The sequence below is a fragment of the Cinclus cinclus genome, chromosome 3 (genome assembly GCF_963662255.1).
Source record: "Cinclus cinclus chromosome 3, bCinCin1.1, whole genome shotgun sequence".
Classification (NCBI taxonomy): domain Eukaryota; kingdom Metazoa; phylum Chordata; class Aves; order Passeriformes; family Cinclidae; genus Cinclus; species Cinclus cinclus.
In genome coordinates, this window is record NC_085048.1 from 113575938 (window position 1) to 113590930 (window position 14993).

The 14993-nt window shown below is 41.3% G+C and overlaps 1 protein-coding gene across 1 annotated transcript in view; it reads right to left on the minus strand.

Moving 5' to 3' along the window:
• The window catches only part of MEIS1 (Meis homeobox 1), a 106318-nt gene that overhangs the window by 64969 nt on the left and 26356 nt on the right, over positions 1-14993 (minus strand). Inside the window, 1 exon segment of the mRNA XM_062490640.1 lies at positions 14036-14147. Within this exon segment, the coding sequence (XP_062346624.1) occupies positions 14036-14147 (112 nt within the window).

The following is a 14993-nucleotide window of genomic DNA, read 5'->3' on the forward strand; positions in this document are numbered from 1 at the left end:
TTGCCTTACTTGAGAGAGGAAAAAAAAAAGCCCTCCTTGATAGATAACTAAATTTATGTCTTACCAAACTGAATGCAAATGCAAGAAACAGGAAGTTTTTACTTGGAAACTGGAATTTCAAGCACTCAGCGGCAAACAATGAAGCAGAGAGATAAAGATGCAATGGCAATGGTGGGGGGCAGACCTGCCAAGCTTCCTGCCCATGCTGACTCAAGAGCATGTGTCCTACCATGATACAGACTGGCCACACTGCTTGCTTTTATTTTGGTAATTGGTATTTGTTCCTGTGAAAACCCCTAGGAGAAACAAGTCAGAAGACCAGACAATAGCAGACTCTAGCAGACTCGCCATCTCTTATAGCCAGATCTTTTACTTAACACTTTAGCCAGAGATGTAATCAGTAGATCTTTGCCCATTTATACAATTCTCTCTGCAGTGACCAGGATTGTATTGCACTCTCCAGCACCCACCAGATCAGAGCACCCAGTCTTCCCCATCACTTCAAGAGATTGAACTGATACGTGAAAGCACATTTGCTATTATCTACTCCAGCCCTTTGGAAATGACATTACACAGATACAGGGGGCAGGCAAATATTGCCACTCTTTTATTATTCCCTCGCTCGCAATATCTGAAAAGTTCCCAGGTCAATAGGATTACTTTATCTTCCTCCCCCTTCCTTTATCTCTTCCCTCACCCCACAGGTATCCATGTCCAAATGGGACACTTAGGCAGGGGGTTTGCTTGACCCAGGTCACTCGAAGGTCAAGCTTTTCACCACTTGTTAATGCAAAGCTTCCCCCCAGCCCTTGCAACCCCAGGGGTCTGGGCACCCCTCCTCACACACCCCTCTCCTGGCCACGGGTGCAGATGGAGAAGGCAAATGCTCCTCACTGAACATACAGAAGCAAAATCCTCCCCATACAGAAACCAGAACGTTTTGTGGTTTTAAATAAACAAAGAAAAGGGAGAAGCTCGTGAAAAATCAGCTCAGCAGCGCCTTTATTCCTGTACCAAACTTGAAGGATGGGAAGCTTAACTAGTTAGGAGCAACTCAGACTATATTTTTGCCTACCAGAACAAAGTTCGATTTTTATTTAGATTGATTTTAAGATTTACATGTGAGAAATGGATGAAATTGGATCAAATATATACTAAAATAAATTGTTGACTCCCATGAAAGCCAATAAACCCCAAACAACTTTCACAGATCTCATTACCAGCATTTGAGATTTGTTTTATTTCATTATTTGGTATACATTTACAGAGCAGAAATTTGCTTAACTCTGTTTCACTTTTCTTTTACTGAAACAATAAGACTCTCTGCAGAATATTTTTGACTTGAATATTATCACCAGGATAGCATATGGCAAACTAGCAGCAGGCAGTTTATCTTCATCCTCTTTGTAAGCTAAAATTAGCACAATGCTTTTGCAACAGCATATGATGTATTCAGACCAGTACGATATACCTAATACAACTTCAGATCCATCCCTGGCTAACCTCCAATATCCAAGTAAATTGATTGCTAATTTTAACTGAGTATTAATGTGTTTAGTATCAAGTTGGCATTTATCAACTTGAGAGGCACTTTTAAGCTGAATACTGTCATTTCACATGTACCAACTGCAACTGTAAATAAAATTTGTACATTGGTAACACACAGCATTTCAATTCATCTGTACAAAGCAACTCTAATTTATATTAATACATTATGTATGGAAAGCCATGTTGTAAAATTGCATAATATGCATATTTTGCTTTTCAGGGATGCCATGTAATTAATGGTGATGAAGAGCTGATATACCCATGTCATGACTAACCTGTTCCTCCTGGAGATTGTTAGCTGGTTACTTCATTGGGATTAAATTCAACCAAGTCACCAACATCCTTTGGACTAAATTAAACCAAGTCATCACTTTACGTTTCTTGATCAGTTGGCTATGCCAGCCCTCTCTGCTCTTCAGCCTGGTAAATTATGGCCACCTCAAGGGTTTTTTAGCTGGATTAAATATGTGGTGAGACACTAATGTTAGCACTGCTTCCTAATTTGCTTCTGGGAGCTGTAACACCAAGGAATTTAGCACAACGCTTCTTATAAAGGAAATTTGAAAGGTTCTAAAAACGCCCTGTGCTTCACAAGGGTGGCTGTTTACCACCTTTCTTGCCAGGTTGACAGAATAAAGAAGTGTAGTAGTAGGAAGTAGTCACATCCAAGCACGTATATGAACAAACACACACACAAACAATAAATATTTATAGACTGACACTCAAGGATTTTGTGGCTCAGCCTGCTCATCAACAGAACATCCCTCTGCTTTCTTACAGCCCATTACAGAACTACAATACAAAACCATACCAAGTGTGTGCAATACTTATACTGAATTAACATCACCACTGTCCTTGCTTTTACACAGCTGGACTCATGCAGAATTTGCATAGGGTTAGTGCAGACAGATACAAAAAATAAAGAAAGCAGGATCCTGCACAAAACCCTCTCCTGGGGCATTCTCATTGCCACAGGCAGGATGAGAGGACAGGAGAGTTAAATAGATGTTTTACTAAGAGGGGAAGGGAGGAGAAGTACAGAACGAACACAACATTCCAACTCCACTTTGTTGTCTCCTTTCCCCCTTGCTGTAATTTGCCTGCATTTTATCTCCTGCTCTTTAGCAAGAAGCTGCTACACTCTGACATTAGGGTGCCCTGAAACCTTAACCCCATTTTAAATGACACTTAACTTCGAGCCCTTCAGTTAATGCTGACCTCATTCCCTCTTTCCCCTGCTTTAGGAAGGCATTCGATGCACGTGCTACAATCCACGGCCCCAAGCATGAACTCCACCATGGGGTTTCTCCCTCAGTGTTGTGCCAGGGAGGGAGAAAGGGAGGAGATTGTCTTGGCACAGCAACGAAACCAACAAAAGATTCTCCATCCTTTAAGCCTTTCTTCCATGACCTTCACTTGCTGACCAGAGAAAGCTAAGATATGCCTCCTTCCAGGTCCATCAGGACACTACTCCAGAATATATTTAGCATGCACCCATGTGACACTGCTATTCAGAGCACTGGGGAAGATTTCAGAATAAGTTAGGGTACGTGTGCCACCATTAGGTCTTTTCCAAGGGCATATGTGGTGTCTTCTAGTAGGTCTTCTCCTATCCTTCTGCAAAAGATAAACTGACAACCTGGAGACAATGCACAGTACTGGGGTTGCAAGGGCCATCTCTCACAGAATCAGCCCCAGGAAAACTAAGGACTAAGGGAAAAGTAGTTGAAATGGCTGCCCCCACTCTACTTTTATTTATATACTGTTTCTTCTTTCTCACACTTTCACATTGCACTTTGGCAATGAGCAGCTGCAAGAACCTGACTGCAAAATCTGTGGGAGATTTTAAATACTCAAGAGAAAAATAATAAAATACAGAAACAAATACTCAAAATATTTATAATACAGAAATAGACTTTTGTATATAAACATGTAAATATTTATATATTGGCTATTAGATGCCAGAGGTACTGCCTGGTGATGAGGAAGTTGCCAAGCCACAGAGGGATGCACAGTGGCAGTGATGTCACACTGATGCCACACTGCTCCCAATGCACATCACAGACCCAGCCACGCTCTCCCATGTCCTCTCCCACCTTCCAGGCCTGAGCAGCAAAAGTTCAAGCATGTCAAACCAAAGGCTACATGGAGGAGGTATCATGGCTAAAGAGCCAAAGCAGAAAGGTGGAAGACTTTACCAACACCACCCTCATCCAAAGACCTGCCAGAGCAGTGTCAGGTATTTGCTTAGTCACAGCCCTACGATCCTACCCCAGCTTAGTTAAAAGGGACATCAGGCATCTCCCTCTGGTATTTCTCATGCCACCAACTAGTGGGTCACCAGGCCAGTGAGACGTGGCCCCAGATGAATTATAGGGTGACAGGTGGCTCTGACATCACCACTGCTGCAAGCTGCAGAGGCTGCTCTGATTGCCCAGAGAAAGTCCCCATCTCATTCATGAACTTAAAACTGAAAAAAAAAGAAAAAAAATTGTAATAATAATAAAAGCCTGCGTGCATCAATGCGCCTAGAAAAAAGTTATGTCAGCATCTTACAGTGCTGATCCTATTAATTAATCCCTTGAAGAATGGCCCCTTGCCCACAAACATATAATGTAATGCCAGCTTAATCTTACCTAAAAAAAAAATACAATGCAATAAGATTACTTGTTTGACTCTGCTAACTGTTACAGCACTGCTTAATCCTGCATTTCAGAGCTTTAACAAGCTCCTACAATACTGTACAGAGTTTATCAGAGCAGTTGCTGAGACAAGGACTTATGTTTTAAAGAATATAATTCCACTGTCATTTGTGCTTTTTATGTATAATGTTTATAGAGTGACTTTCATCCTGAAATATCTCAAAGCCTATTTCCTGCTCCTGTTTCCACTGAAGCCTTCCTTCCAGGTTTCATATTAGAGTCTCATTAGAAAGAAATAGATATAAATATATTTATGGGGGGGTTATAGCAGGAAAATTTGTTGGGGCGGGAGTTCATCCCTCCCTCCCATTTCCCAAACGCAGCTGGGAGGGTCATCCCCAAATCAGCCCACTCCTACCAAAAACCTGCAAAGGACCCCACGTGGGACCTTGCCTAAAGAAGTGAGTGCAAACTTGACCAACGAAAGTATCATCTTTCCATCCCTGCAACAACCTGGCCTTCATCCCTAGGCTGTCCTCCCACAGCACAGCCCCACTCCGACAATATCCACCCACAGCCACACATTTCCCAGTCTTTGCCAGTTATAGACATACTAAGCTTCCCATGGAATAGGAGAAGAAAGCTCTGCTCCCTCCCTGTAATTATCAAATCAGCCCAAAAATGAGGAAGAATTGAGAATCTTCATTACAGCACATCATAAAACACGGCGAGGTCTCGTGCTTGCTCTCTGTTACTGGCACAGTCTGCCAGCAAAACTTTACAAAGAGCACAGGAATTCACATTCGCAGAAATATTGAAGTCATAAAAGGGGAAATTTGGATTTTATTTTCCCACAGTCTAAATGAAGGTGAACCAAGCAAATTTGGCAAAGAGTGCTAGTCAGATGCCATTTCCCACAGCAGCGTGGTACTTTCCTCTGGGAATAAAACATTTTCCTTCAACTACTGTTTATAACTCTTATCAGTTCAACAGCAATAGAGCCATCAAGTCCAATATCTTGTGGAAAAAAGTCAAGGTCAACAAGTACTTGCATTTTCGTTTATCTTTAGCTGCAATTGCTACTGACATTCAATTGGGTAATAAACATGAGGACTGTCAAATGCTCTCAGCAAACAGGTGATCCAAAAGCTATCAGAGAGAAAGAGGCTACGGCAGGTAATCAAACAATTCTGTTGCAACAATTATGATTTGAGTGCATTCATTTACAGAAGCAATCACCTGTCAAATTTGAATGAATAGCATCAAACCATTCCCACCATCGGGGTAATAAGGGCAAGAAAATACAAGCTATCTCTACTTTCTTCCCAACAAAAGCATGCCAGCATTAGCAAGAGCCTTTTTAAAAAAAAAAAAAAAAAAGGAATAAACAAAAATATCCAGCCTCTTATTTCCTGAACTGAATTATAAAAAATTATTTTAACAGAAAAACTAGAAGACATCTGTCCGAGTAACCAGGCCTTGTGGTGGTGTGGCACACAAACACCAACGGGTGATTTAGGAAAACACTACGGAAAGTGGGGGCACACAGAAGCAGCTGTGCCACCGCTCTGACAATCAGCACTTGGGCAGCTTCCTGAGCCAGCCACTGCATCTGGACCAGGGTTTTTAATAGCTACAGAAGAACCTGTTTTTCCATGAATTGGTCTAATCTCTTTTTGTCCCCTGCTGACCTCCTCAGAATGCTGCTCTGTAGCAAAAAGCCCAGCACATAAAACACTTTTGTTTTAAACCTAATAACACTCTGGAACAGCTCTTGCGCCGTGAACACCACCCTTAGTTCTTGCACTATGGGACAAGCACCCACTTTCTCCAAACACAACTGATTTTAAAGACTTCTCCTCCAACCTTAGTCATCTTTCCCTTCCCAGCCTTTCATGTGAGAGATAGGAAAACGGTTTGTGCCAAGCAGCCTGATGGCACACCCTGTTGCATCACTAATCCAGAAATACAGCATGTTTATGAGTTTATACTCCTTGCGATAAAATGCCTCTCAAAATAAACATCTCAAGATCATGGCTTTTGTTTTTTTAACCTCCAAGTTAAAGAGGTCAATGATACACACCTTGAAGTCTCACTCTGCCTACATCAGATTGCAAAAGACTCAGTTGAAGCCACCAAGATCTGGAAAAGCAAATGGGATAAAACCCTTAAGATGGGAATACTAAGATGGCCTTTAATATGGGCTATATGGGAAGCTCATTAGCTCCAATGAGCCACCACAACTGAAGTGAAAACATCCAGGATGTGTAGGAAAAAAACCACCATATCTCAGTAGAGCAACCAAAAAAAAAAAAATCGTATCAGCCATCTTGAAAATACCCAACTCCAGTATTTTGAAAGGAGCATCTTGGACACTAAAAACTTCAAACCTATTTCTACAACTTCTTACAAAACCAAACCTCCCTCTGCCCTATCCAAGCAGGAAAGCAAGATACCCTTCAGTCCTGCAGCAGAGTTTTTGGCTAACAGCCCAAGCTGCGATTTAGCAATGTCATTATTTTCCACCACTGTTTTCTGTTTAGCATATTCAAGGTCCTGCCCACAGTGAGACATCTAGTTCTGTGCAGACACACTTTGGGGGCTGCAAAAGCCAATGGGCGCTCTCAGTTCAGGGTCAAGGCCGTGTTCTTATATACACATCTCTGTATACATGGTTTTGTGCACAGCCACACAGATGTTTAATGGGTAGACATTTATGAGTTCAGAAAAGCTTGCCAAGAAAACAGAAGGAAAAAAAAAAAAGGACTTCAGCTCATGGATTTTGTTGCTTGATTACAGACGGGCCAAGAAGTCAGGAATATTTGTATTTCCATAGCCACTTTAAAGGTAAACAGTTTCCAAAATCTTTTTCCCTACTTCTGCTCCGCCAATGATGGCAGTAGCCTCAGCCTGAAAGATCTGCATCCTGACATAGCAGTCTCTCTGCTCCCCTCCCAGCTGGAAGCTTTTCCTGAGCAAAGACTGAAAGTCGCATTAAACCGTGCTGAAATGGTTTTGCTGGTTTTGAGCTGCTTATTATCTCTGGGGGCTGACCTGAAAAACAAGTTGGTGCTTAGAGAAATTCAGGTTTTCCCTGAAAGGCAAATGGAAAGAAGGAAGGTTTTTTACAAGGAAAAGAGTTCATTTATGATAATGTTACCCACAATTTAGGGAAAACAAGCAACGTTTATGAGTATTTAAGTTAGCTTTGCCAGAGCAAAAACAAAAACGCCTGTTAATAACAGAAATTTAAGCTAATGAGAATGATTGAAATAAATCCTGACACTGGGAATAGATGAATGCTCAAATCATGACAGACACCAGCTTCTAAGTAAGAACTTGCTGCCATGAACCATTCTGGAAGCACAACCCTGCTTAGCTGAGGCACACAGACTTAACACTGCCAAAATCTAAGATTACAGCTGAATCAGACTGATGAGACCAAAAAAAAACTAAAAAAAAAAAAAAAAAAAAAGACCAAAACCAAACAAAAAAATGAAAACCTAAATTAGAAGGAAGAAAGAAGGAAAAAACCAGTTTCACACCCCCCGGCTTTAGAGCAGAATGATAAATTGACATCATGTTATGAGCATAATCCTCAACCACTCAATCACTGTTAAAAAATAAAACATGATTCTGGGGAGATAAAAATAAAATTAATGCTCGTGCTGCTGATGAATACGCACCTACACGAAGAGTTTTAGATAAATATGGGCCTGGTTTAAATCTCGTATCTCACGTCAAAGGAAGAGGGCACAGGTGCTCACGCTGATTTAAAACAAACCAAGCGCTGCCTGCTTGATGGAAAAGCAGGAAAAGAAAAGGGGATGGCAGAGCCTCAGCAAGAAAACTGATACTGCTCCGTTTCCAAACAAGCCTATTACGCTTAATTCGGGATTCACAATACATAAAGCCCCAGAAAAAACACAGGGACCAGCCCCTGTTGACTAATGCCCTGTCTTTTCTAATCGAGGGTCACATCCAGTCTAACCGATCGCATGATAATGGCATCAGAAAAGGTCAATCAAAGACAAGCCGAAGCTTCCACTGCCTGGCTGACCTTCGGAGCTTGTGACAAATTGCTATCAGTCAATGTCAACTAATGACAGCGGCTCTTTGGCTAATCAATTGTTCTAAAAATGATCAAGAAAACTACTCGTAGGACAGCTCATTTTCACATCAATGCCTGTGAAGTATGAAAAGCCCATTTTTTTTTTTTTGAGTTTTTAATAAGCTCATAAGTAAAGCAGTTACTTGGTAACAGGGGTCACCTTAGTGAAAAGACAGAACCTTTGTCTGCCTTTTACATATTCTTTTATTACCATATTATAGTAAAAATATGCCATGCCATTACTATGCCAGAGGGCTACATAATAAAATAGGCAATACTTAATACTTTTTTTTTTCCGAGATAAATACTTCTGCAGTTTAGGGGGCTTCTGTTTGGATGTAAATAATGGTCAACACAGTCTCCAGGTATTTAAATGTAAAGCAATCACCACTGGCACACAGGTGGCATGTCCACTCATTACTCACCCAAATTTCACATGACAGAGCCAGTAGTGAAAACTGTGCTGCAAAATCCAGTGGTGCTGCTGGGAAGGGAAGGCCTAACAACAGCTATTTTGTTCTCAAACCCATCCACCCCATGCGAGCACAACTTATTCCAACTATTTCCGTCAAAATCCACATTTGGTAGGAAAACCGCATGTTCTGAAACCCCCTAAGCCCTGCGAAAGCAAACAGACATTTCCGCCCTGGAAGGATTCTGCCTGTAAAAGCCAACGTGGAAATGCACACGGGCTTGAGCAGTGGGAGATATATCATGGTTCTCCTTGTACAGCAAAGGGGAGACTGCAGATTTTCCTGTCTCTTCATCCTACCAGCCTCTCCCAGCATCATTTCCAGCCACTTCTCAGAGCTTCACAGCCAGGCCACGCTCAAATCTGCATTCATGCATTAAATAATACCAAAACAACAAACCCACACTGGTCTACGGCTGGAGAAGTACAAGCACAATTATGCTTTACTTTCCTGTAAGGAGAACGTCAAGCAAAGGACATTGCCAAGGTATTACATCACAAGAAGCCATTTGAGAAGTACAAGCACAATTATGCTTTGCTTTTTCGTAAGGAGAACGTCCAGCAAAGGACATTGCAAGGTATTACATCACAAGAAGCCATTTGAGAAGATGCTGCATCGGGAAGGCAAGAGAAGCCATCGTTCAAGTATGGCACAGCTTCTCATTTGGGTTTGCCTCTCTACTTTGGTGACACTCACCCATGACACCTGTGCTGCCAGAAAGGATTTACCCCAAGGAAAACACCCCTCACCAACCCAATCACCCCCAAAGCAATTCCCCACTTCACTACAGAGAAGGCGGGGGACGGGACTGGGGGTGAAGCGCTAATCAAGAAACATTAAAACTTTTGTTTTCGTCGGAGGAACTGCCAAATGACAGCAGTTTCAGGTTACACCCTAAACCTGCCTTGCTATGGTAGTTTTTCAAATTAAAATATCTTCTGTGGCCTTAGTCACTCTCAAGCCATCCATAGGCAAGAAAGAAAGGAGGCAGGGCGACACTTAAGCTCAGCCATAATTGGAAGTATGTGAAAAATGAAGTGTCAGTTCGGTCAATAAAGGGCAAAGGTGAAGGGGAACTGCAGCCCAAACTCGGTGCGAAATGTGCTCATTAAGACACCCAATCCGAGGGCTCCTGCCCACCTATCCCATTAGTCATCGGCCATCTGACCGCTTCAAATGCCTCCCCGCTCTTATTACTTTTCTTCTCCCATGTTTAAAAAAAAAAAAAAAAAAAATAGAGAGAGAGAGAAAAAATAAAAAAAAAAAAAGGCGAGCTGGTATATAAATCCTTGCTCAGTCATCTGGAACATAATGTGGCCCTTCTCTCCCCCTCTTCCCAGCTCTGCCGCCTGCCTCCAAACAACCGCCTGGAGATTCCCGGCGATAATAAACCCGATTGCCTTTTTGCCTATAGGTTGCTCAAACTCCTACAAAACCTTGCAAAAAAATAAACCATCGCAGCCATTGATACAATTTTATAAAGAAATATCACTGCTTTCTACTCTTGGCTTGAAGGAGCAACAATTATTTGGAGGTTAAAAAAAATGCTTTGAACGCAGGCTGAGGCTTGAGGAAAAAAAAAAGAGAGAAACAATACACACAAATAAGGTGGCACTGATGGATTATTTTGCTTTTTCTTTTGAGCTGTGTAGGAGAAATAAATGGCAAATAAAGAACTCCACTCTGGATTAAAAGTGACTGTACCAAGGGTTTTTTAATTATCTTCCTGTTCTTGCTATTTGGAAAACAAACAAAATATACCTCTCAATATCCCAAACAGGACTCTTTTGAAGTTACAAGTCACAGTAAGATAAAACAGTGCTGTCATGAGCTCAGCATCACCTGACTGTTAAGAATCTGCTTCTCTTATTTCAAATAGAATTTAGTGAATTATTTCTCCATTATGTAAATTCAGATCTCTTTGCACCATTTGGACACAGACCTCCAAAGGCCTTTCCTGTTAAGTTCAGAGCAACAGGAAAGCTTTTTCATAATATTATTCTGCATTCCTGTACTATAACTATCCCCTATGATGACACAATACAAAGCCTTTAGAAGAGGTTGTGTCAACGTACTATGCAATAACATATCCTGCTGTTCAGTGGCACAAGACCCCAAAACAGGTCCCTAGCAGTTAAATATGGATTTCTGCAATAGATGGAAGCAGCTGGGAGCTATTACTATTTACTAAGTAAATAAATTTACACATTTAAAAAGACTTTAAAATGTTTACAGGAAAGAGCGTCTCTCCTGATTTCAAAGGCCATCATTTGATGGGTGTTGTACACTGGGACATTATTAAATTAAAAATACACTTTTCAGGATTTGTAGTGATGAATAAGGTATAGAAGAAAAAAAATTCCAAAAAGTCTAAAAACAGACCTTAACATACTCTGGGTTAAGTACTAAGGAGAAAAGTCTTGCTAAAGGCTTAAGTTTCCCAGTCTGTGTGTGTCTCTGCAAATGCAAAGCTTACATTTACATTGTTCTGATACTTCCAGCCAGGTTGCAAACCTGGCCAGAATGTGCTTTTTACCTACCCCAACACGGGAACTAGGTTGTGAGAACAACCTGAAACTAGACAGTTTTAGAGAGTTTTATTTCTGGTGATCAGATTTGCTTTTTTTATATTCATAAACGGCAAACGTGATCTTGACAGATGGAAGGAACCAAAAGGAACTTTTACAAACTCCTAAAAATAGGGAGGCCCATAATATACTGAATATATGTCACGCAATGCATGCATCTCATGTTAACTCTTATGCTTGCAAGCACAAGCATGTGGGTCCCCAACCTTTTGCTTCCACCCCTCCACAGCACCTGGCTGCTATGGCAGTGCCATGCTGGCTTCTTCTGCCGCCAAGAAAAGCACCCAGCAGTGGTGAGCACAGGGGTTTAACCACAGTGTTGCACTGCTAACATCAGGCCATAGAAGAAAAGCCACCAAATCTCAGCATCTGGAAATTAAATGCTGTCGGGGAGAGGCAGGATATTTGCTATCTTTTTGTTCTCTTCCGTTTTGGTCCTGGAGTGTCGTATTTTTTGATTTCTTCCCCTTAGGGAAATGCTAAAATCAGATTTTGGGTGGTATTTTTTTTTTTTTTTACAGAAGGTGTACATGCAGGCATGGGTATGCTTAAACATATGAGTTTTCCCCATAATCTCAATCTTCAGAGCATTTCATGTAAACATGACATAAAGCAAGGCTCAGCAAGACCACCACTACCATTACCACACTCCTGTTGCTCAAAAACAATGCCATTTCCAAAGGTGGCAAGTGGCCTGAAGGCAAGTCTTGGTAACAGAGACCCCCAGGACAGGATCACTTTTCCAAAATTCCTTTCCCAAACTTGACTTGAGAGCTCCAGTTATCAAATTCCCACTTTTGTTACTCTTCCCCAAAGTCTTAATGCAACGAGCCTTCTTCACAAAACACTCTCTATCAAGCACTGGCAGCAATTCTAGCCTCAAGGAACCACTGGGGTTTGGGTAACAGTTTCAGAACTGACTAAAGCATCACCGACAAGTCCTTCTGTGGATATTTTATAGGACTCAGGCTTGAAAACCCTTGAAAACCTCAGCTTTAGAAAACCCTTTCTGACTGAGGCTGCAGCATGCACCGTGCTAGGAACTCATCAGGATGGCAATATAAGACAACAGATATGACCAGGACTCCAGACTACTAGAAGGCCACATTTAGGAGAAAATGAAGTCTGAAAATCTTTAGAAGTACACCAGGAACTAAGCTCAATTTCCAACGTGGTTCTAAGGAGCATTCTGGCATCCGTGGCCTCCCCACAGATGTTTTGTCCACGCACATATCCACATAAACACACGCACATCCGTCTAATAAAAGAACAGCCCTAAATGAATACAAAAACCCTCTCAAAACACCACATTTTAGTTCAAAGCTTATTTTCGAAGCAGCTTTTTCAGCCTTTAAAAAAGCCCATGGATTTAAAGTTTGCTCCAAAAGCAAGGGGCTCTAATGAACAAGTTGACACCACTTCAACTATACCATTGTGAACAGCACCACTAGAATATAGACGTATACATACTTGAAAGAAAAAAGGCCCCCTGAATTTATGTTGCATATCATTTTCCAGTAAAAGTCAGAGGTCAGAAGGTTACTAGTTTCTGCCTCAGCTCTGCAACAGTTTACTATTCCAGGCCCCATTTTTACTAGGCTACACTTGCGATGAAGTCAGCAACTTTTCTTTAAACAATAACGAGTCTCAAATACTTAAAATTCTATAAAGAGATGTTATTCACCATGTACGTTAAATCCATGCATATAAAAAATTAAAATATACTGGTTTAGTTTAAAAACTAATCTTGTTAAATGCAGACTTTGCAATGCTAATCAGTACTGTTCAACCTTTTTTTGGAAACACAATTCCTTTGTTGTCTAACAGCACTTGAATGAAACATGATCATAAAACCAGATTTAAAAGTATATACCTATTGTGAGTTCAGAGTCAACTTCAATAAAGCACTCTCTTTTATATTCAGATTAAGGATCCTTTTTAAATTTTAATTGCATTAAATTAACACTAAATCCACTGCAGTTGGTCTCTTCAGAAAAAATATGCTTTCAGCTCCCCACCAAAAAGAAAAAAATTCAGAGATTCAGCTTTTTAGACTTCAGAGTTTCTAAGACAGACAGAGTTTCTGATAATTTGTAGAATGTCCCACTTCCAGTGCACCAAGCTCATTTCATACTCGCCCTGCTAAATCAGCTACTCCAGCCTGGCACTCAAACAGAAAGTTCTTGCATTCAAGTAAATTGGAATTGAGTATAAAAAAGTAAGTAAAAGCACAGCTCAGGATTTTGCAAAATGGGCCAGCTACCATCTCTTCTTTATATGCAATCAAGTTTTGATGGCATCTTTGAAATAATAGCATGAATTTTTGCAATCTTAATTACATTTGGTTTTAAAGATTTCATCTTTTAACCCATTTGAATGAAGAAAAAAAAAACCCCAAAATTCTCATTTCTTATTTTTATTAAGCACACTGCAAATTTGGTACATATGTTGCTCTAATATGTGCCTGATGGCAGGGTCAAAGAAATAAAGATGCCAATCCCTTTACTAGGAGGAGATGGAGGAAAAAATGTCACAAAAAAAGGAAGATAGACCTTTCTCCGCACAAACCCTTTAGTACCCGAGCATATTTCCACACCAGAAAGAGAGTAACCAGTCCCTGAGCACTCTGGTGACCACTTGCCAGCTAGGAAAGTGTGAGGGCTCTGTTCCTACCTTGCTCACTGCTGTTGTCCCCACTGTGTGATGTGTGTCCTCCACTGGAGGGTCCGGGGGTTCCCCCGGAGCGCGTTGATGCCGTGTCATCGTGGTCTCTGTTCCAGGAGGGCTACGGGGATGAAAACATTAACAGGTTAAAATCTGAGATTATGAAAATATGCCCAGATCACCAGAAAATGCACTCCTAGCAGAGTGCTACCCATGCTCAAACCCGTGGGAAAAGGTTGGCAAATACATCTCCTGACTTATTCCTTCCTTCCAGGTAGCTCTATTGCTGCTCCCCGGCAAAAATAATATACTCTGGAATATGTTTACTATCTAAATAATCCCAAGCTTTATTACCACAGAAAACAGAAACATTCCTGGCCAGGCAGGGGGAGCAGGAGGAGAGCCAGAGAGCGAATCACTGGCACTGGGCTCCAGCTATATTTTTAGCATCCACAAACCCTCCGGCACAAGAGCCTGCGAAATCCACAAAGGCAAAATGAGAGCAGTGGTCGAGAGCAGCATCGTTTATATGGGCCTCCCATTCCTCCTACGAGGCCAACATGGAAGAGCTTAAAGACTTTGCTGGCAATTAGGCTTGGGTCCATAATAGCCGGGATGTGTCAGCTGTTTGCCGGATGGTATATGGCAAATGGACCAGGCACGGGGACAAAAAAGAAATGAGAATAACAATGGCTTCACATAGGCTGTGTACACTCAGCCCCATGCAGAGCCTCCTTGTACTATTGAACAGAAAACAGATGTTGCTTCTTATCACTGGGTGCATTTGAAAGTAACATTCAGATAGGAAAAATTGGCTGTAAATTAAATTCTTAGGGAAAACAAACGTGGCAACACTCCTCCCAAGTCTCCCTTTATCATCAGAGAAGATTTTAATTAGCTTTTAGTACTAGCTTTTAAAATATCACAGAGTCTCACTGGTCATCCTGCATGGCCTTCTGCGCATAAT